Source organism: Colletotrichum jinshuiense, chromosome 5 (assembly GCF_051148585.1).
Source record: "Colletotrichum jinshuiense chromosome 5, complete sequence".
In the NCBI taxonomy this organism is placed as follows: domain Eukaryota; kingdom Fungi; phylum Ascomycota; class Sordariomycetes; order Glomerellales; family Glomerellaceae; genus Colletotrichum; species Colletotrichum jinshuiense.
This window is the reverse complement of record NC_139312.1, coordinates 3114817-3140021: the sequence shown is the minus strand read 5'-3', so window position 1 is coordinate 3140021 and position 25205 is coordinate 3114817. Positions and strand designations below refer to the sequence as shown.

The window sequence follows — 25205 nt, the reverse complement described above, 5'->3', positions numbered from 1 at the left end:
GTGTGTGAGTCGCGTGTTATGACTGATGACTCCCTGGTCCCGGCTCTGCAGACTTTTGTGCTAGCAACACCAATAGGATTAGGAGGTTGGGGCAGGTCGAAAATTTTCGGGCGTTTCCCCGAGGTCCCGGCTTCAGTCCCGATCGATAAGAAGTTGCGTTGCGGGTACTTTAGCAGAAACAATGACACAGTTGGTTTCGACTGGCTGGCTTGCGTCTGTGAAAACGAGGTGGTCAAAGCATGTGCCTCTCCCAATAACTGGTTTGTGTAAAGGCAGTTTGTTCGATTGTTTGAACACGAGAGTAAGTAAGAAAGCAACGAAAGAGCGATAGAAGAGGCTTGCCGTCTAGAAATATAAAAGAAAAAGTCGGCAAAGCTAGCTACACTACGGCACAAAACTAAAAACAACCGATGGCGGTCCGGTTCACTCGCAAAGCCTCCGTCTGAGAGGTTTGAAACTATCCGAACCCAAGGAAGGCACACTGAAGCACCGGAGCAGAAGGCTTCGAAACCCCAGTTGACGTGTACCAAACTCGGAAGCACAGGAAAAGCTTGGCAAACACGGGGGGTAAACAATGAGTCGGGTTGCCTGAACAGGATATTCTGTACATGTTGCAGTGGACAATGAGACGACGATGAATCGCTGCACTGTCGCTGAGCACGGAAACTTGTCTGGGAGCTTGGATGACTCGGGGGCAGGCAGTACAACACATGCCGTGGCGCGCCGGCCTGGAGCCTGTGAGCACTAAGCCCAGCCAGCAACGGCTAATCAGTGAGTCAACCACGTGTCACCCAACCCGTGGTTCCTTAAGCTCGGGGCAACTGGAACAGTGTGTTTAGCTCTGCGGCTCTTAGCTCTGTTCCGTGACTATACCTCCCCTGTGGCTCTGTGACTCCCCTGTGGCGGCTCTGTGACTATGGCTCTGTGGCTTCGTGACTCTGTGGCTCCGTGGCTCCGTGCCTGCGTGCCTGAGGCGCAAGGCGGTGAATTCTTCCCACCTCAACCGGCAGAATTGTCGCGGGGGAAAAGTGCGCCCCACACCAGTGCACCGAAACCCACAATGTCGAGTTGAAGGGCAAAAATTCACGATTCCCGACGACATCGCCAGCTTTAAAGACCGACGTCCCCTGCCGCACAACAGCCCCCCGTACAGCAGCCCCGAGACCGAGAACCGCAAGAACCACCTAAATCAGTCAACATGAGGCCCGTTCTTTTGGCAGGCCACGAGCGTGCGCTCACCCAGATCAAGTACGTTTCTGCCGCCACGAATTGTCGATTTGGGGAGGGGGTAGGCGCCAGGGCTTTTTCCCCTACGCTTATCCCCTCAGCAAGGAGGGGCAACGTTTGCTAACTCGACGCGCCACCACGATAGATACAACTCCGACGGTGACCTCATCTTCTCCGTCGCCAAGGACCAGCAGATCTGCGTTTGGTACTCGCACAATGGCGAGCGTCTCGGCACCTACCACGGCCACGTCGGTGCCATCTGGTCCGTCGACGTCGACCCCACCAGCACCCTGATCGCCTCCGGTTCCGCCGACAACACGATGCGCCTTTGGGATGTCAAGACGGGCAAGAACCTCAAGACCTGGGAGTTCCCGACCGCCGTCAAGCGCGTCGAGTTCAACGAGGACGGCACCCAGCTGCTCGGTGTTACGGAGAAGCGCATGGGTTACCTCAGCAACATCATCGTCGTCGACATCAACCCCGACCCCGAGGCCGAGCAGAGCGACGAGCGCGTCCTGACCATCGTTTGCGACGAGAGCAAGGCCACCGTCGCCGGCTTCAGCTACCTCACCAAGTACATCATCGCCGGTCACGAGGACGGTTCCGTGTCCCAGTATGATGCCAAGGTAGGAGCGCCATAACGAGTATTGCCGGGGACATCATGCTGACTATGCCCCAGACTGGTGATCTGATCTACAACGAGCCTGTGCACGAGCTCAACACCCCCATCACCGATCTCCAGTGGTCGCAGGACAGAACCTACTTCATCACTGCATGCAAGGACAAGACGTCTAAGGTAAATGCCGACTGATATATCTTATACCGGCAAGACCCGAAGCTAACGTGCGATAGCTCATCACGGCCAAGGACCTTGAGGTCCTCAAGACCTACACAGCCGATACCCCTCTCAACAGCGCCACCATCACGCCCAAGAAGGACTTTGTCATCCTTGGAGGTGGTCAGGCCGCCATGGATGTCACCCGTACCTCGGCGAGACAAGGAAAGTTCGAGGCGAGATTCTACCACAAGATCTTCGAAGACGAGGTCGGCAGAGTCCGTGGCCACTTCGGTCCCCTGGTAAGTCGGCACCTCCTGCCAACATTCACACCACAGCCACTGACCATTTGCCCAAGAACACCGTCGCCGCAGACCCCACCGGTAAGGGCTACGCAAGTGGAGGAGAGGACGGTTACGTCCGTGTCCACCAGTTCGACAAGGGCTACTTCGACTTCATGTACGAGGTCGAGCGGGAACGGAAGAACAGACAGGAGAACTAGGGAAAATGGTAAAAAAAAACATGCCTCTTTTTCTCGTCTTCTTCGCGGCTTGCATAGTACGGCGTTCTGGGAAATCTCTGGGGGATGGTTAGATTGGTTTTGTAAAACCTAGGGCAGTCCGCGAAACCAACCAAACAAAAAAGACTGGGCGGATGATATCAACTTTCTCTTCGCCCTGGCGCGGGGAGCCTCGAAGATGAACCAAAACTACGGGGTAATGATGAGTTTCTGACAACTAGTTTCAACGCACGAGGTCACGATGATTGTAGTTATGGGTGCTTGCTTGCCGAAGTGAAGAAGTCGCGAGAGCCATGCCGTTCGATATTCCCAACCCACGCCCGGATGTGCATGAGTGATATACGTGCTCGGATGAACGATGCTCGTATCGCTGGTATTAACAGATGAAGAGGCAGCAGGGGTGAGAAGAGACAAACTGCTTCTCAGAATAGCAGTCCAATGGAACATTCATGAACACGTGCAGTCAGTCAGTCGGCCAGTCAGTCAGTAAGTAAGTAAGTGAGTGAATTGGGTCATTTTTGATTTGTTCCACAACTCGGAAGGAAAAAAATGAAAAATGAAAGGGACGAGACTCGAACTCGCGCGGGTTGCCCCACCAGGAAACAGATGTTAAGCTGACCTTAACCTGGCGCCATAACCAACTCGGCCACCCTTCCGAAGATGTGTGATTCCTGGGAGAACCCTAGGATCGGATCTGGTTGACGGTCTGGGCCGGCAAGGATTTTATAAAGCCAAGGTTCACGAAGTGTGTGCATGGACTGCGGGGGTGGTTTAGCTGGTAATTAGTGGTGGTGGTGGGGCTCGTAAGTAGTGTGGGTTCTCATGGTGGTCTGTCAAGGCCCGGGGGGGGGGGAACGGGGGGAAAAGGGCTGAGACCGTCTTAGACAACGTCTATCTGCGCCGGGGGGGAAAGTGCACCTTGATGGCGATTGTCGACTCGGGATTATTCGAGATCCCGGGTTCGTTTGAAAGAGATGCTATTCCGCAACTGGTTGCCAGCCCGTTGAGAAGCCGTTCTAGAAATCCCCATTGGACGGAAAGTTGGGTGGCCGGACTGGAACGAAGACTCTGGTGGTTTCCAAAGAATGTGGGGCGGCGGGTGACTCTTGAGTCGCAGCGCCGAGTTGCGAAAACGGGATTGCCAAGTGAGGGACTTTCCGGGTGTTTGGACGAGACCACAGAGTTGGGATGAGCCGAAGTTTGCGGCAATGGATGTTTGCTTGGTGTTGAAACATGTTTGATTACATAGGTAGCCCAGGCACACCGGAGACAATTTGAATGTCTGAAATGCTGAAACATCAGGCTCTGCATGTGGACCATGAGTCGTACTTGGGGCAAGACATTCGCTCAAAAGAACATTGTACGATAGTGAATTCATTCATGATTATCTCTGTCATGGCAGCTACCTTCAAAGGCGCTGACATGGCCGCCACAAGTGACAGAGGAGATATTGATATAAGTAGCTACGGACGTGGACTAGCTAGCCGTCCTAATGGCATCATCGCGATAAACAGTCCCAACCTAACACCGCCCATGCACCTCATAAACCCAACCAACGCCGCTTCGTGACGCACCCTATGCTTGATTCCCCCGGATAGATGTACTTCAATGCTCGCCCAATCCGTCATCAAGGCATGCCCGATAAAAGTGCGACAAAAAGACTGGCCTCTCGGCTTGCCTATTTGACCGCTGTCGAAAAGAAAGAAAGTCGTGAACCGTCATCGGCACTATGTGTGCCGGCTGCGCTTTGGTCCACCGCCGAACATGTTCTTGTCCAGACTGCTCAGGTCGAAGATCTCGGCGAAGTTGATTTTGCGCTTCGATCCAGCGCCGCGGCCGAGGTTGGCCCCTTGCCTTGACGCTGAGCGAGGGATATTTGCCGGATGCCGCGGTTTTGTTGTCCGACTCGCGGGGTTTGCGTTTGTCGATGTGTCATGTGTCCGAGAATCCGACAGGTCGAGATTCGCGAGGTTGAGGTAGGCATCTTGCTGAGGCGGTTGAGGCGGCCAGGGATGCGAAGATTGGAATGTGAAGGAGTCTGCTGTGGGCACCGTGATTGACACGGGTTCGGATTCCTCCTCCTCCTCCACGGTCTGAGGGACAATAGGGGGTGTCGAGTCCGTCCTCATCTGGCTTTCTCCTCGCATGGCTGAGAGTTGTGCGCCGCTGTTCGTTCGGTTCAGCTCCGGAGATGATGCAGTCTCTGCCTTCTCTGCTTCGTCGTCGCTTTCGGCGTTCTGGGAGCCTGTATCCCTGCCATCCAACCGCTCAGTCGCCCAGCTTCGAACCCTCCATCCATCGCCGTCGCCGAGGCCAATTCTTTCCTTGTCGAGGAACGACAGCAGGTCGTCGAGGCAATCTTGGTAGCCCTCCATGCGTGACTTGGACTGGGCGGCAGCGGAGGTCTTGTATAGTTTTGTTACCGACAGGGCCGCGGCCTTGAAAGCGTCGAGGAGTTGCTCGGGGGAGTCATTTTGTGTCGATTGCCTCGCGGCAGAGCCGCCAGGCAGGGAGGTGTTCAAGCTTCGCATAGAGTCCATGATGTTTTATCCTAGTAACAGAATAACTGAGAGGAGTCAGTAAGGAATCGAGGCAAGGGAAAGGCAAGTCCCGCACCTAGCGGTGTGATGTAGTCTAGTTGTCGGGTAAACAAATCTTCACTGATGCCGGAGTGGGGTCCAAACGGGGTCCCCCAAGTATCTGGCGATAAGGAGCGGTGATGCCTCGAGTGCAGCAACGCTGACGAGGATTATAGGCCCCTTCCTTGACGTAAGAAAAGAGAGCGAATGAGAGGCCAAGATGTGGTGATGGTGAATGTCAAAAAGGCCGCGATGAATGATGCAGTTGTTTGTCGATGGAGGAAGTCAGCTCGCCTTCGACGCTGAGCACATGACACTGGAAGCGGCACTAACCGAGAGCCAACAGCACCTAAGCAGACCCAATTATGCTACCTTGCCTTAGGTGGCTTTGACGTTATCCCCTCGTGGCCAGTGCGCTTATTGCCACCGGCTGGCCCAATCGTGAGCGGACCCGCACACCTCAACTCTTGCCCCCTGGCTGAAGGAACGGAAATTTCGGAGGCTGCTTTCTTCCGGGTCCGACTGGCCGGAGCGGCACCTGCAGGTGCACTCCATGGAACGGGGCACGGGGATTGACACGGCGAAAACACGCTAATCCAGATTTGAATTGTCTTCTACGGCAGGAGGATCCCACCTTTCCTCCATCATCTAAAAAACACCTACGGACCGTTCACTTTTGCACATCACCCAAGTACTCAAGCATTCCATGAGTGCTTCCTTCAGCATCTGCAACTCGAAATCTACTCGACTACCCGGATCATACTTCTAGTCCTGGTGCGCGCGACGGAACTCTACGAAACGCGTGTAAGTCGCGTAAAGTGATTTACAACCGTCAAGATGCCGCCTCGCTCTCGAGCTGCCGCGGTCGATGCCGACGCGTCAATGTCGGACGCTGCAGACAACCACCCCGTGGAAGAGATGGTACGTCTCGTTTGCCCTTCTTTCACGCGCAGCGATGCTGTTGTGGGCATTATGGCCGCGATTGCGTTAAACGGCGCCGCTGCTGACACGCATACAGGACGTCGACGAGACCCCCGATTACAGCGACTCAGACACCAATCCGAACACCACTGCCAGTAGTGTTGCCGGCGAACCCGTTGGAGATGGCCGCAGGAAGCGTTCCGAGGCCAACCAGCTTCGTCGCAGCATTTTCGGCAAGAAGCATGACAGATTGGGCGAATCCAAGGTATGCCAGGCGCGAATCAATCAGTGTGGCAGGAACTAGGGCCATTGCGAGATGCTAATTGTTTTTCCTCGACAGGAAGAAGACAGTATTCGACGTTTCCGCTACCTGTTGGGCCTAACCGACCTCTTCCGCCACTTCATCGAGACGAATCCCAATCCCAAGATCCGGGAAATCATGACCGAGATTGATCGGCAGAACGCAGAAGCGGCAAAGAACAAGAAGGCTGGCGCCCGTCAAGGTGGTGCTAGTAACGATCGTCGTCGCCGGACCGAAGCCGAAGAGGATGCCGAGCTGCTGCGCGACGAGAAGCATGGAGGCTCCGCCGAAACAGTCTTTCGAGAATCGCCCGCGTTCGTCAAGGGTCAGATGAGAGACTACCAGGTCGCCGGTCTTAACTGGCTGATTTCTCTTCACGAGAATGGTATTTCTGGCATTCTCGCCGACGAGATGGGTCTCGGCAAAACCCTCCAAACAATCTCGTTCCTCGGCTACCTGAGACACATTATGGATATCACCGGACCGCACATCGTCATCGTACCCAAATCGACGCTGGACAACTGGAAGCGGGAATTCGAAAGGTGGACTCCCGAGGTCAACGTGCTCGTGCTTCAGGGTGCGAAGGATGAGCGCCAGGCGCTTATTAACGATCGTTTGGTCAATGAAGACTTCGATGTCTGCATCACAAGTTACGAAATGGTCCTGCGCGAGAAGAACCATCTCAAGAAGTTTGCCTGGGAGTACATCATCATTGACGAAGCTCACCGTATCAAGAACGAAGAATCTTCGCTGGCCCAGGTCATCCGCGTCTTCAATTCGCGAAACCGCCTTCTTATCACCGGTACACCGCTCCAGAACAACCTCCACGAGCTGTGGGCGCTCCTCAACTTCTTGCTCCCCGATGTCTTCGGCGACTCCGAAGCATTCGATCAGTGGTTCTCTGGGCGGGAGCAGGATCAGGATACTGTCGTACAGCAGCTTCATCGTGTGCTGCGGCCCTTCTTGCTTCGAAGAGTCAAGAGCGATGTCGAGAAGAGCCTGCTGCCGAAAAAGGAGGTCAATGTCTATCTTGGCATGTCGGATATGCAGATCAAGTGGTATCAGAAGATCCTTGAAAAGGACATTGATGCTGTCAATGGCGCAAACGGAAAGCGGGAATCGAAGACGCGTTTGCTCAACATCGTGATGCAGCTGCGAAAGTGCTGTAATCATCCTTATCTATTTGAGGGCGCCGAACCTGGCCCACCGTACACCACCGATGAGCATCTTGTCTTCAACGCCGGAAAGATGGTTGTGCTTGACAAGCTGCTAGCAAGAATGCGCAAGCAAGGAAGCAGAGTACTCATCTTCTCGCAGATGAGTCGTCTCCTGGATATCCTCGAGGACTACTGCGTCTTTAGGCAGTATAAGTACTGCCGTATCGACGGTGGAACTGCACATGAGGATCGAATTGCTGCCATTGATGAGTACAACAAGCCGGGTTCCGAGAAGTTCATCTTCCTGCTCACAACGAGAGCTGGTGGTCTAGGTATTAACCTCACCACTGCCGACATTGTTGTTCTCTACGATAGCGATTGGAACCCCCAAGCCGATCTGCAAGCCATGGATCGTGCTCACCGTATCGGCCAGACCAAGCAGGTTGTTGTGTACCGTTTTGTAACGGATAATGCGATCGAGGAGAAGGTTCTTGAAAGAGCAGCACAGAAGCTCCGTCTCGACCAGCTTGTCATTCAGCAAGGCCGTGCTCAGGTCGCAGCAAAGGCAGCCGCCAACAAAGACGAACTTCTCTCAATGATTCAGCACGGTGCCGAGAAGGTGTTCCAAAGCAAGAACGTCACTGGTTCGCTGGCATCGAAGGGCGCTGACTTGGACGACGACGATATTGATCAGATCCTTGCTTCGGGTGAATCGAGGACTAAAGAGCTGAATGCCAAGTATGAGAAGCTTGGAATCGACGACCTACAGAACTTCACATCCGAGTCAGCCTACACTTGGAATGGCGAAGATTTCAAGACAAACAAGAAGGATATTGGCATGAACTGGATCAACCCGGCAAAGCGTGAGCGAAAGGAGCAGTCCTACTCCATGGACAAGTACTTCCGACAGGCCATGTACCCTCCCAAGGAGAAGGATACCAAACCCAAGGCACCAAGAGCTCCGAAGCAAGTTCCCGTTCATGACTACCAGTTCTACCCGGCACGGTTGCGCGATCTGCAGGATCGTGAGACGGCGTACTACCGTAAGGAGATTGGCTACAAGGTTCCTCTTTCTGACGGCGATGACGATAATCTCGATGAGCGTGAGGCAGAGCGTGCCTTGGATCAGCAGGAGATTGACAATGCTACGCCGCTCACCGAGGAGGAGCAGGAGGAGAAGCAGCGTCTGTCGCAGCAAGGCTTTGGAGAATGGAACCGACGTGATTTCCAGCAATACATCAACGCATCAGGTCGCTACGGCCGCAGCGATTACGAGAGTATTGCGGAAGACATCGACAACAAGACTGCTGCCGAGGTCAAGCAGTATGCGAAGGTCTTCTGGCAGCGGTATACTGAAATCGCCGACTACAACAAATACATCAAGGTGATCGAGGATGGCGAGGAGCGCATGCGCAAGATCGAGCACCAGAGGAAGCTTCTTCGCAAGAAGATGTCTCAGTACCGCGTCCCGTTGCAACAGCTGAAGATCAACTACTCCGTCTCCACCACCAACAAGAAGGTGTACACAGAGGAAGAGGACAGGTTCTTGCTGGTCCTTCTTGACAAGCTGGGCATCGATTCTCCGGGCCTGTATGAGAAGATGCGCGACGAGATTGCAGAGAGCCCGCTGTTCCGATTCGACTGGTTTTTCCTTAGCAGGACGCCCGTCGAGCTGAGCCGTCGCTGCACGACGTTGTTGACGACCATCGTCAAGGAGTTTGAGGATGTCCATCCTACGAAGGGCGCGAACGGCGTCAACGGCAAGGCCAAGAGAGAAGCCGAAGACGAAGAAAACGACGAGGATAGCATTCTCGGCATGGCACCTGCCAAGAAAAAGAACAAGAATGGCGTCAAGGTGAGAACAAGCCTTAGCTCGTAGATGGACCTCGCTAAAAATGAATCCAGAACAAGGCGTTGGACAACGTCAAGTCGGAGGTTGGGAGCAAGAACACATCTGCGGCTCCTTCGAGGGCGTCGAGTGTTGCTTCGAACAAGTCCACTACCAATGCCAAGGGCAAATCCAAGGGAAAGAAGAAATAGACGGCCGGGCCTCGGCTACATGAATGACATGGGGTCTCTGGGTGCGGGTAAGGCTTTCCGGTGATGGCTACAGCAGAAAATTGGCGTTTGGTTATGGCATGACCTTTGGTCGGTTACTTTCGAGGGAATTGTTTTGAGGCTTTTGCGATAGATGGCCTCAAATTGTGTCAGTAGGTACTGTAAAGGTTGAACTCGGATTACACGAGAATAAACGAATCAAAGATGTATGTCAACATTGAATATATGTTGTCGTGATATCTGCGTTCATTATAATAGTCTCGGTGGGTAGTATAGACCACCTCCTGGCCTTATCATTCCTTGCGGTACCGTATTTTAACACTATGGAGTTTTCGGTTTCTCCTGTTAGGCAAATAGAATTTGTTCAGCTTGACGGGCTGTATATATAGTAGAGTACCAGTGATGCTCTGTGCTCTTTTTAGCCCGTCCCAAGCCTTGATCTTTCCTTTCCTTTTCATCTAGGTCGCGTCTGTCGATTATCTCCCAGGAGCCCAAATCAAACTTGTTTTGCATTAGTTGCGCATAGCATTCACTGACAAGGCATCGATTATCTTCTATCAACAATATCCAAAACCATCATGTCCGCCATTTGCCGCAGCTTCCACTTGTTGGGAGAAAGATTGGTGGTGATGGCAGTGTGAGCATCGCAGCCGAGGAGATTAATGCCGGAAACTGAAAACTCTTGGGAGGACGCTCAGCTCGGTGAGCGCCATATCAGCTATGTTATTTCCGGGCGGCGACGATATAATCCTCCCTAATAGAAGCTAAACGAACATGGTTTGTTGACTACGTGGGTTGCATCATATGGCCAACCAAGACGGTGCTCTAGGATTGATCAAAAATGGGTCTTGTTCATTAGACGCTTATTTATGAGTGTCAATAATGTGAGTCTAAATAAATAAAAGCCGGAGAAACATATCTTGGGAGTCGGGCTTAGGTGTGGAAGAAACGTGGTCAGTGGGAGATATATGTGTTGCTTATAAGTAAGTAGCTTGCTGCTCATCGGCTATGATGATCTTTGGTATGGCCGACTGCCGTTGTGGTTGTATCCTCCTCAACTGACAAACGGGCAGCTCAAGTCCTAAACCAGTGCTATTTTCATTTTCATTCCCATCCTCATTCTCATGAGCTTCACAAACAAAACACATAAACCTGTAATGGGTGGAAACTGCAAACAAAAATTTCAGATGAGCTCAAAAAATGAGTCGCGATCCGTGGGACTCGAACCCACAGCCTTCCGATTAAAAGTCGGACGCTCTGACCAAATTGAGCTAGGAAAGCGAGGACGGTTCGTTGAGATTCCGAGCTGTTTTGACACATTATATACCCACTAGCTGTGCCACACTGCGCAGTCTGACCCCCACTCACTCCCACAACTGGAAGCTGGGTTTGCAGCGAAGCCGAGGAACTGAAACTCTTGTACGCATAGCTAATGAATGGTGGAAATCCAGCAGTTCTTATTGTAGGTGGTACAGAGCCTCAAATCATATCTGCTTTCTGACAGATACCGACTCCTACAAACCAGCTCATCGATCAACGGGTGTCGACGAATGTAGCTTTGGCCATGTCCAACATTGCATCTCATCGGTCTGTATGCGAAGCAGGAGCTTTCCCCGTATGCTCTTACTTGAATTCCCACTCGAAATCATCTTTAATTGCATCCTATTCGACCATGTATCTAATCTCGGTTCAATTGAAATAAAGGCATATAGAATGTCTTCAACAGCTCTGAAACTGCAACCACGTAAGACTGGACTGCTAGCGACTAGGAACGTCATTCCTGCCCCGCACTAGCACAGCACTGCCCCTCCATTCAGCGGTCCCGGATCGCCATTCCAGGTTGCCAGGCCCAGGTCCAGGTTCCCACATTGCCGACCGCCATTGTCGTCGTGCCTAGCTTGGAAGCCGACACCGAGACAACTCACGCCTTCAGCACTTCTTGCTTGCTTCACGCTTCACCGTCTTCGCACAGAGCTTTGGGGGCCTTTATTTGCATTATTCAGGCGTGATTGGAGTTCATCATGTCTGTCACCATTGAAAAGATATTGGCTGCTTCGCCCGCTACCCAGCGCGGCCAGCCGACGCAGCTCTCGTCGGACAACAAAGGAGAGCGTCTTGCTTACGCCGTCGGTCTGCCCTATTTCCCAAATAAACATTGCTCTAGTTAACAATGCAATCTTCCAGGCCGGCAAATCCATCTTTCTTCGATCCATCGACAACCCGTCCGTTAGCAAGCAATACACAGGACACACCGCGCAAACGAGTGCCGCCCGATTCTCGCCCAGTGGCTTCTACGTTGCCAGTGGAGATGTTTCGGGTTCCGTGAGGATCTGGGACGCCGTCGAGGCCGAGAACACGAAGGGTATTGCACATTCCCGGATGCGTTGCGTGGCCCTCCAGTACTGATACCGTTGCCAGGCGAATACCACATCATCTCGGGTCGCATCAACGACATTGCCTGGGACGGCGACTCCCAGCGCATCATTGCCGTAGGTGACGGCAAGGAGCGTTTTGGACACTGCATCACGGCCGACAGCGGCAACTCGGTCGGTGAGATCAGCGGCCACTCCAAGGCCATCAACTCAGTCGCCGTGCGGCAACAGCGCCCGCTGCGGGCAGCGACGGTCTCGGACGACAGCTCCCTGTGCTTCTTGCACGGCGCGCCCTTCAAGTTCAACTCGAAGAACGCTGCATCCCACAAGGGCTTCGTCTTCGGAACCGCCTTCTCCCCCGACGGCAACCAGCTCGTGACGGTCGGCGCCGACAAGCGCATTCAGCTCTATGATGGAAAGACGGGCGAGGCCACCATTCAGATCGGAGAGGGAGAGCACACAGGCAGCATCTTCGCTGTGTCATGGGCCAAGGATGGCACCAAGTTCGTCACCGCCAGTGCCGACCAGACCGTCAAGCTCTGGGACGTTGAGGCGGGCAAGGCCACGCAGACGTGGAAGTTTGGGGAGGGCGTCAGCGTGGGTGATCAGCAGGTCGGTGTCGTCTACCCCCACGGCAGAACCGACGGCTTGATCATCAGCCTGAACCTGAACGGCGACTTGGTTTACTTGAACGAGGGTAGCGAAAAGCCCAGCAAGATCATTCAAGGCCATAATAAGAGCATTACGGCATTGGGAGCTTCGTCTGATGGCAAGGGTCAGACGCTCTGGAGTGGTAGCTTCGACGGCCGCGTTTGCCAATGGGACGTCGCGTCGGGCGTTGGTTCAGTTGTCGATGGGCAAGCACACACGAACCAGGTTACCCAATTCAGTGCCGATGCGGGACAGACGTACAGCGTCGGATGGGACGACACCCTGCGGATAGTCGATGAGTCAGCCAACACCTTTGCTGGAGAGTCCGCTAAGCTCTCTGCGCAACCTAAGGGCGTGGCAGCCACCGCTGGAAGGGTATACGTGGCCACTATCGAGGGAGTTGATGTCTACGAGAAGGGCAAACTGGTCACCGAGAACCGCCTAGGATCTGCCCCTGGTGCGGTTGCGGCGCACGGCTCGACAGTGGCAGTGGGGTCGGGCAACTCCGTCAAGATCTATACCGCGGATGGCTCGGGCAAGTTGTCGGAGACCACATCACTCGATAAGTCGACCGCGCTGATCTCCTGCCTCTCCTTCTCCAAGGACGGTCAATACCTTGCTGTGGGCAACCAGATTGGAAAGATTGTCGCATACAACACCAGTGACTGGGCGGTTGCGACGGACCGTTGGTCTGCGCATACGGCGAGAGTCACGTGCATCAGCTGGAACGAAGCCGCAACACACGCCGTCTCTGGAGCTCTGGACACCAACATATATGTGTGGAGTTTGGCTAAGCCTGGAAGCAGAGTCAAGGCTCTCAACGCGCACAAGGATGGTGTCAACGGCGTTGCTTGGGTCGAGGGCGGTAGCAAGGTTGCGAGTGCCGGAGGGGACGCCGCAGTCAAGGTGTGGACTGTTGCTGGTTTGCAGTAGCTCTTTTCTGGGTAGACTTGTAGAAAGATGATGACTGAACGAAAAGCGACATGATGTTATCCCCAACCAAGAACGCCAGATAAATTTGGGTATCTCCCACGTCTAGAAGCAAGTTATTTTCCGAACCACGCCACCTGTAATCCATCTTGCCTCTACCTGACCTTTGCGAGCCGAGCACTTGATTCGTCATATTCATCAGAAGCCGCTACCAGAAGGACGGCGGAGGGGGCTGCCAACGCTGCGAAGGCGCCTAGCCCATCGTCATCTGCGCCACTTCCTCACGCTGCACCTCTACAGTACCACCAACAGAGCCTCCGCTAGCGGCTTTGGCTGGAGGGGGAGGGGGAGGGGCAGGCTCCTCAACATAGCGGCCCATCAGCGCACCGCTAACCTGCCACAAATTTACATTGGCGGGAGCAGCAGCTCTGTCACCCACGGGGTGAGGCTGGAACTGTCGCTCGTTCTTATCAAGCAGAAGGGCCAGCTGCTCCAGGGACCACGGAATGTCACCGAGACGACCCCAGATGCCGTAGCCCTGGCGCTGGATCTCCTCGGCCAGCTCGACCTGGTGGTTATCCTTGAGGGTCGGGTTGGGGACGACGACTATGGGGACGTTGACACGCATTCCGTCGAGGATGGTTCCGGTGCCTTGCCACAACACACATCAGTTCCCGAGCCCCCGGGTTGCCAGGTCAGAAAATGTATATTAGTGCTTACCTGCATGGCAGATGACGACGCCAGCATCACGAGCGCCTGGCTGGGCTCGACAATTTGTCATCTCGACGGTGAGATCGTCGACAAAGTCGAAGGCGGTGATGTCTAGGCCGGAATAGCGATTCACAAGAGAGGGCAGGACATCGCGGGAGAAGTGCTCATAGTCTTTGCCGCACTGGAGGGTTAGGTGTGTGTAACGACCATTGACGATAAAGTCGAGGAACGTGGGCTCGAGGACCTCGGTCAGGAGCTGGGTAAAGCGGGCTGTCGCACCGACTGTGACGAGGCAATGGCGCTCGAGGCGCGGTTGCTGGGTGGCCATTTTATATGTTCTTTAATGAGGACGGTCACCAAATAGTTGGAGCTTTCCCCTTCTCCTCCCTTTTCGTAGGTTGCAAGCGGAAGTTGGAAGAGCTGATCTTGGGGCCGACGATAGTTATTGTTGGAGCTGGGAGCTTTGGATCAAGAGCTTCAGCAGAGACAAAGAGAGGTGACGTTAACTGTGAACCTATCGCCCATGGGGTCCACCGGCGTGGGGTTCGATTGGCAGACGCGCGGGGGTTGTTACAGCGCCTACTCAGACGCTAGGGCGGCCGATAATAGAGCAGGGATCCATCTACTAGACAAGCTTCTAGTTAATTGTCTCTACCTGTCGCCTTCGCCTTCGGGTTATAACCACAACATCGACACAATCGGCGACTTCACGGTTACCAATTTTATAGGTTCAGCAATAAAAATAAAGGTATAACTAATATGGGTATCGTCGCTATCATCGCTTATCATAATACGTCCTGCTTGGCCGACACCTGCTCATAGTGACCACCTTTCTTCTTGTCTCTCCAGAACGGCTCCACGCCCATCTCCCGGAACCTCTTCCTCTCATACACTTTGGTTATCATCCAGCTGCTCACGAGCATGACCAACACGACACCGAAAATTCCAACGCAGGCGATGAGTGGTGCCAAGATGGAGAATACGGTGAACCCGTAGCTCACATTTTGAAATGTGTTGTCGCCAACGAGTCTGTCTGTCGCCAGTCCGACCTGCATGGCCGTTAGGACAATGACAACGTAGCCGAGAATCGCCGCCAGCTTCCCGAAATTGTCCTGCAGCAGGTCTTCATAGACTGCGTGAGAAACCACCTTGGAATATCCTCGAAGCAGGTGCCCCAGCCGGATCCGATATATCTTGTTCAGCCGGCTCAGACGGAGCTCGCCGTACCAGTACCTCGGGTTGACGGACGCGTAGCAATGGTTCTGCAGGATCTGGGCCGATAAAGCCCTCCATCGGTCCCAGCTCATCTGAGACGGGACGAGGCCCTTGTCATAGGCAATGCGGAAGTCGCTCTCGTACGCTATGAGGGCCGTGTAAGTGAAGAGGAATCCGAGCGCGCATGCGGCGAGCCGCTGCTTCCGTGGATCGGATTGTTTGTCTGCGACGGCTAAGTGCGTGGCCCAGAATTCTGGGCTCAGCAGCCATCGCGGAATAGGCTTGACGAAGATGCGGTTCTTGGCCCAGACGAGATGAAGCTCGGGATTCTCTGTAACGTGGATCTCGCGCGATATCAGCGCCTGGTAATGGAGAGGCCGGGGCGGCATCGGGCGTCCGCAGACCCAGAGCAGGTCCTGGACGTCGTTCAGGCGCTGGACGAGGAGTTCTCGTTCCAGGAACTCGATGTCGTCGGCCTGTGGCACGATTATGCTGTCATATTTCGCTCGGCTCGTCGCCGGTAGCATATCGCTGAAGTCTCGGGGCCGATGCGCCGTCGTCGCGGAACTCGCGGCATCATCGAGCGCCTGGACAGTGAAAGGCACGGATGGTCCTTCCATGGTGCGACTTTAGAAGCTTGACGTGGGCAGCCCGGGTTGCGTTGGCCACCGGACAGTCTGTTCCAGTCTTTCGGTTCCGATACCGTGCTGGCGAAAAAAAAAAAATCACGATCGTCGAGGCGCGGCTTGACGGCACAGGGTGCGCTTTTTGAGCGGCAGGACCTGGCGATCGATGCCTTTCTAGTCGCAGTAGCGTCCGCAACGACAATCGTTTCAACGACGGAAGCTTTAGAGAAAATCAACGACGCAATTTCGATCAGTCGTACACAGCCCGAAGTGGTTGGGAACGAACAGCTAGGCAACGAGATTCGTAGGGTTCTCAACGGTGGCTCCCTGGTCACTTTAGATATTTTTGATTATTTGGGGCTGCAGCAACAGGTTGCACTGGACTCCAAATACAAAGCAATCCACTACAGCGTGGTGAGACTAAATGCTTACATGTGGGACAGCGCTACAAAATTAGATGCAGCTGCCATCCAGCTGAGCAGACTATTGGCGCAGTCGGACCATCCTCGATATCCCAAGATGACAATGCATGGGGGGCTGACGCCGCTAATGTTGTTTCGGGGTGCTCAGCTGCAGGGGGATTCGGGACCCCAGATGACAACCTTGCGAGGCGGTGCCCGCGCGCCGGTGCCTAGCTCCCGCGATCATATTCAAAGCTTGTTGCTCCCGTTCCTGGAAAGACGCGCTCGTCGAGTGTAATATTTTGCAGTGAATGTCAGCGTCATGCCTTTGAGCCGTTCAGGAACAAGAAGGGCGCCGCACGGCGCCTCTGGGCCCCCGAAGCCCAGGACGACGTATCAGACGGTCCAGCAGGGCTTCAAAGAGTTGTATAATCCTCAAAAAGAGACCAACTCTGCCATTGATGTTGAGTATGATATGCACCCCCGGGTATGGTCAAATTTTGGTCGTGAGATCTAACTGTCGGATAGCATCGTCTTCGTACCAGGGTTGGGTGCCAACCCCGAGGACAGCTGGAAGTCGGATTCCGGGTTCAACTGGGCGACCGGCATTTTCGATGGCTCCTCAAAGAGCTCACCTGATTCTACCAACAAAAAGGACGGCCTAGCGAGGGACTTCCCAAGGGCTCGAATACTGTTGTATCAGTATGAATCTGCATGGATTGGAGATCTCAAAGTCAAGACTTTCATGAGAGATATCGCCAAGTCGATGCTGGAAGGCCTGCAGGCAAACCGAGATGTTCGTTGAATGGGGTTCTCACTGGGATCACGCGAGAATGCTAATCTTTGCGTAGAAAATACGAGACCGCCCCATCGTATTCATCGGGCACAGCATGGGAGGTTTGGTCATTGCAAAGGTAAGCATCTCGGCCCCGTAGCCATCTGAGATGTTTATTTTGAAGCTGACACGCAACAAAGGCCCTCGTTCTTGCTGCGGAAACGTATAGGGAAATTTTCCCCAGAATGTTCGAGTGCTTGGCAGGGTGCGCCTTCTTTGGCACACCCTTTGGAGGTGCCCAAGTAGCGGCTGTGGCATCCATGCTTGGGGACGTTGGTGAACATCTTGGATTTGCCAAGTCGTCCGCCTTGGTCAAAATGATGACCCCCGGAGATGAAAGCTTGAACGAGCTCAGGGGCGACTTCCTGCGCTTGGCCCTCAAGCTGAGCCCAGTCGTCCAGCTCTTCTGCTTCTACGAGAACCATACAACCGACTTCACCCAAGAGAAATACGGAGCAGTCATGTCAAAGATCGCCAAGGCAGTCATCCCCAAGAAGGTCCAGGAGTTTGTATCGAGGGAGTCGGCAACCTTGCCCGGAATCGAGGAGATGGGCCTTGCGGCTGACCACCGGGGTCTTGTTAAATTCAGCGACTTCAAAGACTCCCGGTATCAGCTCGTGAGAGAGCCCCTGAAAAGAATCATCCACGGTGCCAATCTTGTGGTCAAGAACAGACTGAACTCTACACGTGGCATTGAGCCCGAGGTCGTTAATAATGTAATGGAACTGCTGAATGGCGGGCAAGTGTCTAGGAAGAGGAGGATTCTGGCATCCCAATTCCCACCATCAATCTGGATTCCAAAGGAAACTGAGTACCTCGACTGGTTGAAAGACGACCATAATGTGGAGGACACGACACCAAAACCCCGAGGGCAGGCACTGTACGTCCGTGGTCCGGAGGGAAGGGGAAAGACTCGGGCGACCATGGCGGCTCTCCAAGGCATTGACGCCATGATCCAACTTGACGAGAAAGACAACCACGGGCGGGGACCAGTCCTTGCTGCGTACTTCTTCTGCGACCCGTCATCAGATTTCCTGACCGCCGAGGACTTGCTAAAGTCGCTAGTACGACAACTCATCGGCCAACAAGCCACTTTGGCCGTCTACGCAAAGCACTTTGTGAAGAAGAAGGGCGAGGATTCTTCCAAGACTTCCGCGAACCTCACGGTCGAAAATCTGTGGCAGACTCTTCAGGACATGCTCATGGATGAGTTTATCGGCCGAAGGGTGTACTTTGTTATCAACAACCTCCACGTTTTGCCCGAGGATGCCGAGTCGACGACCAAGCTGATGCGGTTCCTCAATACTGAGATGCAGGAACTTAAGAGCGAGGACGAGAAGCGAGTACCTACAAGATGGTTTTTCACAAGCAGAGAGGTTCAGCATGTAGAAGATGCCCTGAAGGTGGATGGACTCCGGCTCATCGATCTCGAAGACGACAGGTACTGCGATCAGGTCCAGCTGGAGCTGCGTAAAACGGCGCAGGAGAAGGTCCAAGAGCTCGGAACCACGAAGAAGTACAACAAGGCGCTCACCTACTTTGCCAGCAGTCTGATCGGCAAGAGGGCGTCCAACAGCCAGTGGATCAAGCTGTCTTGTATGCAGCTAGCCGAGTTACCCGAAGCAGAAAGCGACCTCAAGATCCGACACATGCTGGAAGGCATGCCGCAAGAGCTCAAAGCCCTCCTGGACGCGGCATGGACGCAGATATTCCATGCCAACGAAAAGGAGGCTGACAAAATCAAGGAGCTGCTGCGGACGCTTGTTCTCACCTACGAGGAACCCACGGAGGATGAGCTTGTTGTTTTAGCTGGATTCCCTAACTCTGAAAAGGGCAAAGCCGAGCTCCAGGACTTGGTCAGAAAGTGCAGGCCGTTGCTGACAGTGAAGCGGAGCGGCAAGTCTGAGAACACCATCGGGTTTATGGACACGGTCGTCAAGGAGCATCTCCTGGAAAAGGAGACGTCGAGAAAGACTCTAGGAATGTCTAGTGACGAGAGCAGGTGGCAGCAGGGGATCATCGCTCTGCGGTGCTTGGCACACATCAAAGAGTCTTTTGACTTCCCGCCGGAAGAGAAGCCTGCCGAGGAGGTCCATGGTGAGGGCGAGGACTCGGAAGCTCAACCGGCGGAAAGCAACGAAGAGGAAGAAGAGAATGAGGATGAAGAATCCGAAGCAGACAATGAGGATCAAAACGACGACGACGCCGAGTCGGAGGAAGACTCGGACGATGACACGGACTGGGACGACGATGAATCCACCTATGGCTACCAAGAGGATGACGAAGCTGAGGAAGCCAGGGCATTGGTTGACAAGGTGCTGCCATACCCCGTCAAGCATTGGCTTCACCACGCCAGCAAGGCTACGTTAGAGATAGCCGAAGATCTCAGTGAAGACGACTTCTGGGACACCGAATCTCTGATTCGGTACCGTTGGCTGGTTGTTTACAAGTCCATGACAAAGGTACTTGACGGCTTTCGCGGCAAGGACCTGACTGCCCTTCATATCGCCGCCGCAATCGGGTTCAGGCAGCTGGTCTCGGCGCTCATCCAGAATGGCCATGCGGATGAGATTAATCAACGGGATCAGCTCATTAATACCCCAGTAAGTCCAACGCCTTTCCCACATGTCCCGCCGTTGTATCACTTGCTGACTCGGTGTGCAGCTGCATTTTGCTGCGTATATTGGACGGCCAAATATCGTGGATGAGCTGCTCAAACGAGGCGCCAGCATCGACGATGGCATCGAAATCAACGAGCAAACGCCGCTGCACATGGCTGCATTCGCCGGCCATGTCAAAGTCATGAACAAGCTCATCAACCAAGGAGCGAACGCGAACGCTATTGCTGATGACGTGGGACCGGTCATGAATGCTGCAATCTCTTCTGGTAACCCCGACGCGGTCAAGTTGCTCGTGGAAAAAAATGTTTCGTTGGCCGTCGAGGACGACAACATTGATTCGCCCTTGGCGTTGGCTGGCCTGCATGCCGACCTTTCCATGTTTGAGTATCTCACCAAAACATATGCCGACAAGCTCCCTCCTAAGGAGTTCGACAAGGCGTTCATCAAGGCTGCCATGTCGGGTAGAGTGGACGTTTTCAACAAGTTGCTGACCTACTCCCATTCCCAGGAATGCTTCCAGGCTGCCCTCAAAGCGGCAACCGAAGAGCAGAACTGGGAAATCGCCATGATACTTTTGGAGCAACGTCCAGACCTCGACTGCAACCATCTATTTCTCAGTGCGGCAACGACGGCAGAACACCAAGACAAGGTCTTGGAGGCTGTATGGAAGTACACGAATGGGCAGATTGCTGCAAAAACCCTCAATGAGAGTCTGTATGAAGCCACAGACCTTGAGAAGGAATCAACAGTCAGGTTGCTCATTGACACATTCAACGTCAACCCAAATGCGACTGGAACATAGTGAGTGTCTTTCCTAAAGAGCCCTGCAAGAAACCTCTAACGCACTTTAGTTACGGTAATGCTTTGACTGCCGCCGCATACGACGGAACCCTCGACATTGTCAAGTTGCTCCTCGACAGGGGTGCCGAGATTGACTCATCCAACGGGTGGGCATTGCAGGCGGCCGCTGCGGAAGGCCACTACGACGTGGTAAAGGAGCTTCTCGACCGCGGAGCCGATGTAAACGCACTTGCTACGAACGAGAACTTCCCGCAGGGAACGGCACTCCAGGTGGCCTGCGAATCGGGCAAGGTAGAAATCGTAACGCTCCTGCTAGAGCACGGCGCCAGCCCCGACCTTGGTGCGGGAGAGGACACCTGCCCACTCATCGCTGCTGCAACGAAAGGAGAGCAGGCGATCCTTGAACTCCTCGTGAATGCCAAAGCTGAGGTCAACGTCTTTGGTGGCTGGGACAACTCGACGGTTCTGATCAATGCCGTTATCAATCTTCCGGTTGAGTCGCTTCAGGTTCTTCTCAATGCTGGGGCCGACGTGAACATGACGGACCAGGAAGGAGACACGGCATTGATCGTAGCTGCCCGGGCAGGAGACGCAGATAGCGTCAATTTTCTCTTGGATAACGGGGCTGATATCTTCCACGCCAACCAGGATGACGAGAACGCACTGCAGTCGGCGATTAAGTACGGAGATGACGATGACTGCACCGAGGCGCTCGTGGACCGCGTCTCGAAGATCATGGCTGCGTTAAACAAGGCCATGCAAGAAGGCAATGCTGCCGTTTCCAATGTGATCCGTAGCGTTGGTCCCCGAAATCAGGGCCTCAGCTATGATGACGAGGAAGAGGAGCCGTCACAAGGACAAACTGACAAGCAGTCGAATGCAAGTGATACGAAGGACAACGAGGACAACGAGGAAGATGAAGAAGACCATGAAGACAATGAAGATGGCAAGGGAGGCGAAGAAGATACCCCGCGAACCGAGTCATTTCCAAACAGCGCTCGGAGGTTCGAGGATGCTGCGCAGGAGACTGCACACAGTTCTTTCCAACCAGTGAGGCAGCTATCTGACGAACTCGAGGCAGCCCTGAGCTCCCAAGTCGCGTTGCTCCAGAAGTATGAATCCCCGCCTCCCAGGCCAGAGAAGGTGCCCGCAAAAGAGCCAGTGGAATTACCCCCAACGACAATTGCGGAACTGCCATCCCAGCGGAGATATTCACAGCTAGTCCAGGCAGAGGAAGCGCCTTATCGGTACGAGTTCGATCAGCAGCTGTCGCAGGACGACTGGTCCAAACGACCGTCCTTCGTCAAGCAGCCGACGATGCAATGGGCCACAGAGGCTGAAAGCATCGCAACCGACCCGGCGCCTACGCCTGGACAAGGCCCTATCCGACGGAAACCGGCGCCCAATATGTCATTCGGTGCATCGTATGCGCAGAATCCTTCGCCGGTGCCCTCGGCTTTGTCCAGCAGCCAATACCAGCCACCAGCACCGAACCCAGACAGCAGAACAAGCTTGGACCAGCGCCCTCCTTATCAAAACTCGTCGTCGTACCCTGGGGCTCCGGCTTACCAAGGATTGGGACACCCTACCGGAGCCCAGACACAGTCACAGCTCTCCTCTCAGCCGGTTCACAGCAGGATCTCGATGGAATACTCGCCGCCACCACCGCCACCGGGGCCCTACCATGCCCCGTACGACCCGTCCTCATATGGCAGGCCGAGTCCTCGGACTACTCCGCCACAACAGACACAGCCATTCCCGGATTTGCCGTACCAGCCGGTGTCAGCGTGGCAGAGTACTCCACCTCTGACTGGAGGCCAGCAGCAACAGCAGCATCAGTCATACTTCATCCCAGGCAATGAGTCACCACCACTTCAACAACAGCTGCAGCAGCAGCAACAACAAGAATGGATCAACCAGGATACGAGGTGAGTCCAGTCCCCTTGCGACATCATTTGCAGTAAGAACGATAAGCTGACACGAACCAGGCCTGAGTTGAAGCCGCAGCGGACATCATTCTTAGGAATGAAGAATACCCTTGGTAAAGCGAGGCAGTTTAGTACCGGGATCATGAACCGCAGGCCGTCTGGGCTTTGAGGAAGGGATGGGAAAAGTTATGAATGATGTGTACGATAACAACTGATTTGGGCAACATGTAAAATACGAATAATAAACTGGAAGTGCTTAATCACCATATCACGTCTTCTCTTCGCCGAGAAAACTTTGCCGCGTATTTCCAAGAGGGGGTTTTTTTTTTTGGTATAAAAAAAAACTGCCTTTCAAGTATGAGCTCAGTGCTCCTGAGTGACCAGATATTGAAAGGCCTAGCGCTCTTCTCACAAATGGAAGACGAAGTAGAGCCATGAGAAATTGAGATGTAGTGCATGGCGGCTAATTAACAATTCCTCGAGAGCAATTGTACTTGTAAGCCCACCCTCGAACTTTTATAATTCACTATGCGTATGCTGATGCCAGAGCCTTTTCTAGTGTTGGGCTCGGGCTTGGCCGGTATTACCTCGAAGAGACTGATTGGTTATGTTACAGCACAGTAGATGGAGTGTGGCAAAAGAAAACAACATATCAATCCTGGGACGAGTTATCAACTGTTTTCAACAGTACATTCGTTTAAACCAATAATAAAATAAAATTGCATAAATGTTTGTTAAAATACAGGTTGCTGTCGAGATGTGAATATTGCGAGAGACTCCCAACAAGAGCTCCCCCAAGAGTAGTGGTGTGTGTGTGGCTAGTAGCAGGATCGGACCACTTCCGACCCCTTAGCCGTGGCTGAGGATTACTGTGTGGCTGGAGCTCGATCCAAAAATTTCCGGGGACAATTCCACAACGCCATCGTAGCAGATCGCGACAACCCAGGAATCAGCATTGCCCTTGGCCAATGTAATAATCGCCCACAATGGCAGCAGCAGGGCAAGCACTTCGACTCTGCGTCCGCAGCTGTCGCCGGATATCGACCAACCCGCGCATCGCCACCGCCGCCGCCGCCCCCCGACCGGCACGCCAATTCGCCCAGCAACAGAACCAGAGACGAACGTTCGCCGCGAGCTCCACACGACGGGCGCCGAACGATGAGCAGAACGCAGAGGGCGGCGAGGCGGGATTCGAAGCCTCGGGCCCGCGCGAGTCGCTCGACGAGATGATCCAGAGGCTCAAGCCCGAGGAGCTCAAGGCGCTCGAGAGCGTCAAGAAGCTCGACCCGTCTGCCCAGCAGATGTCGTTGGAGCAATTCCTCGAGAGGGAGATGAACGCCGACGAGCAGCAGCAGGAGCCGTTGCTCACTAACCTGGAGTGGAAGAGCGTCTCGGCCGAGTCTAGGCCGGTCAGGACCTCCTTCTGGTACGACGAGGACGACCCGACGGCCTCGACGGAGGGCGTGGCGGATGAGTTTGACGAGGACGACATCACGCCCATGGCGCACGGCAAGCTGGACGAGATTCGCGAGTACAGACATTACCACCGCATCTTGGCCTATGAGGCGCCGTTGCTATCTAGTACGTTGTTGCCGTCCACTTGGTTGGCCCGGCACGCTGGGCATTGGAGTTCAAACGATTGCTGACCGTCAACGAACAGAGCTGGCCAAGCCTTTTGAGCCACCTGCGGAGGACGAGGTGCTCCGGTTCAGATACACAACGTACATGGGCGAGTTCCACCCGGCAGAGAAGAAGGTGGTCGTGCAGTTCTCGCCGGCCGACCTGAAGCTCTCGCCGGTGCAGACGGACAAGCTCCGGAAGTTGGCCGGCCCGCGGTACAACCCGGAGACGGACATTGTCAAGATGAGCTCCGAGAAGTACGAGCACCAGGCGCAGAACAAGCGGTACCTGTCGGACCTCGTGGACACGCTGATTGCGAACGCCAAGGTGAGCCCCCCTGACGCCCTCTGTTCCAAACTATTCGAGTGGCAGTGAGACTGACCGAGAGACCATGACAGGACCCCAAGGACACGTTCCAAGACATTCCCCTCGACACGCGGCACCACGCGTTCAAGAACAAGCCCAAGTTCCCCAAGGAGTGGCGCATGACGGAGGAGCGACGCAAGGAGCTCGACGGGTTCCGCCTGCGGGCGCTTGAGATCGACGCGGGCAAGCAGGAGGAGGGAAAGATTGTCGATGGCGCGGAGAAGATTGAGCAGTTCCTCACTGCACCGGCGGAGGAGACGGCCGAGAAGGTGGCCGAGTTGGTGGGCGCTCGGGGCCGGGGCGCGGGCAAGCAGAAGGGAGCCCGCCGGTAAAGGAGGAGGGTCTTCCACACTGCCCGGCTCACAACCCTCTACCTACATCTTGCCGAGGGTATCACATCGTTCCCAAGGTCCAGGGAAAAAAACTGTGTATGACTAGGCGGGCCGACTCTCGTTTGGGAGCGCGGCCTGCCCGTGTAACATCTCCATGTATACATCCGTGTCAGATCGGAATCATAGAAATCCAAAATAGGGTGCTTTATTCAGTTGCCCCAAACCACCACGTACAGCAGAGGCGAGAGCCTGGAAGTT

At 54.3% G+C, this 25205-nt stretch overlaps 8 protein-coding genes across 8 annotated transcripts; 5 read left to right on the top strand and 3 right to left on the bottom strand.

Moving 5' to 3' along the window:
- Positions 1-1198: 1198 nt before the first annotated feature.
- EsH8_V_000781 (translation initiation factor eIF3 subunit i) lies at positions 1199-2504 on the top strand (the record flags this gene model as incomplete). Its single annotated transcript, XM_083273297.1, has 5 exons — positions 1199-1248; positions 1373-1853; positions 1907-2023; positions 2080-2304; positions 2361-2504. The coding sequence occupies 5 exons, from the start codon at positions 1199-1201 to the stop codon at positions 2502-2504; spliced, it is 1017 nt and encodes a 338-aa protein (XP_083126012.1).
- Positions 2505-4249: 1745 nt separating this feature from the next.
- EsH8_V_000780 (uncharacterized protein) lies at positions 4250-5062 on the bottom strand (the record flags this gene model as incomplete). The annotated part of the gene is made up of 1 exon (XM_083273296.1): positions 4250-5062. One exon carries the CDS (start codon positions 5060-5062, stop codon positions 4250-4252), a length of 813 nt encoding a protein of 270 aa, XP_083126011.1.
- Positions 5063-5938: 876 nt separating this feature from the next.
- On the top strand, positions 5939-9520 carry EsH8_V_000779 (SNF2 family N-terminal domain-containing protein; the record flags this gene model as incomplete). Its single annotated transcript, XM_083273295.1, has 4 exons — positions 5939-6022; positions 6120-6287; positions 6363-9335; positions 9386-9520. 4 exons carry the CDS (start codon positions 5939-5941, stop codon positions 9518-9520), a joined length of 3360 nt encoding a protein of 1119 aa, XP_083126010.1.
- Positions 9521-11559: 2039 nt separating this feature from the next.
- On the top strand, positions 11560-13494 carry EsH8_V_000778 (WD40-repeat-containing domain protein; the record flags this gene model as incomplete). Its single annotated transcript, XM_083273294.1, has 3 exons — positions 11560-11664; positions 11723-11900; positions 11957-13494. 3 exons carry the CDS (start codon positions 11560-11562, stop codon positions 13492-13494), a joined length of 1821 nt encoding a protein of 606 aa, XP_083126009.1.
- Positions 13495-13744: 250 nt separating this feature from the next.
- Positions 13745-14530, bottom strand: EsH8_V_000777 (N-acetylglucosaminyldiphosphodolichol N-acetylglucosaminyltransferase catalytic subunit ALG13; the record flags this gene model as incomplete). Its single annotated transcript, XM_083273293.1, has 2 exons — positions 13745-14142; positions 14212-14530. 2 exons carry the CDS (start codon positions 14528-14530, stop codon positions 13745-13747), a joined length of 717 nt encoding a protein of 238 aa, XP_083126008.1.
- A 457-nt stretch (positions 14531-14987) lies between these two features.
- EsH8_V_000776 (uncharacterized protein) lies at positions 14988-16037 on the bottom strand (the record flags this gene model as incomplete). Its single annotated transcript, XM_083273292.1, has 1 exon — positions 14988-16037. One exon carries the CDS (start codon positions 16035-16037, stop codon positions 14988-14990), a length of 1050 nt encoding a protein of 349 aa, XP_083126007.1.
- A 729-nt stretch (positions 16038-16766) lies between these two features.
- Positions 16767-22798, top strand: EsH8_V_000775 (uncharacterized protein; the record flags this gene model as incomplete). The annotated part of the gene is made up of 7 exons (XM_083273291.1): positions 16767-16912; positions 16973-17240; positions 17296-17358; positions 17420-19882; positions 19944-20701; positions 20752-22629; positions 22690-22798. The coding sequence occupies 7 exons, from the start codon at positions 16767-16769 to the stop codon at positions 22796-22798; spliced, it is 5685 nt and encodes a 1894-aa protein (XP_083126006.1).
- An 817-nt stretch (positions 22799-23615) lies between these two features.
- Positions 23616-24947, top strand: EsH8_V_000774 (mitochondrial 37S ribosomal protein mS35; the record flags this gene model as incomplete). The annotated part of the gene is made up of 3 exons (XM_083273290.1): positions 23616-24210; positions 24290-24576; positions 24648-24947. 3 exons carry the CDS (start codon positions 23616-23618, stop codon positions 24945-24947), a joined length of 1182 nt encoding a protein of 393 aa, XP_083126005.1.
- Between the last annotated feature and the right edge of the window lie 258 nt (positions 24948-25205).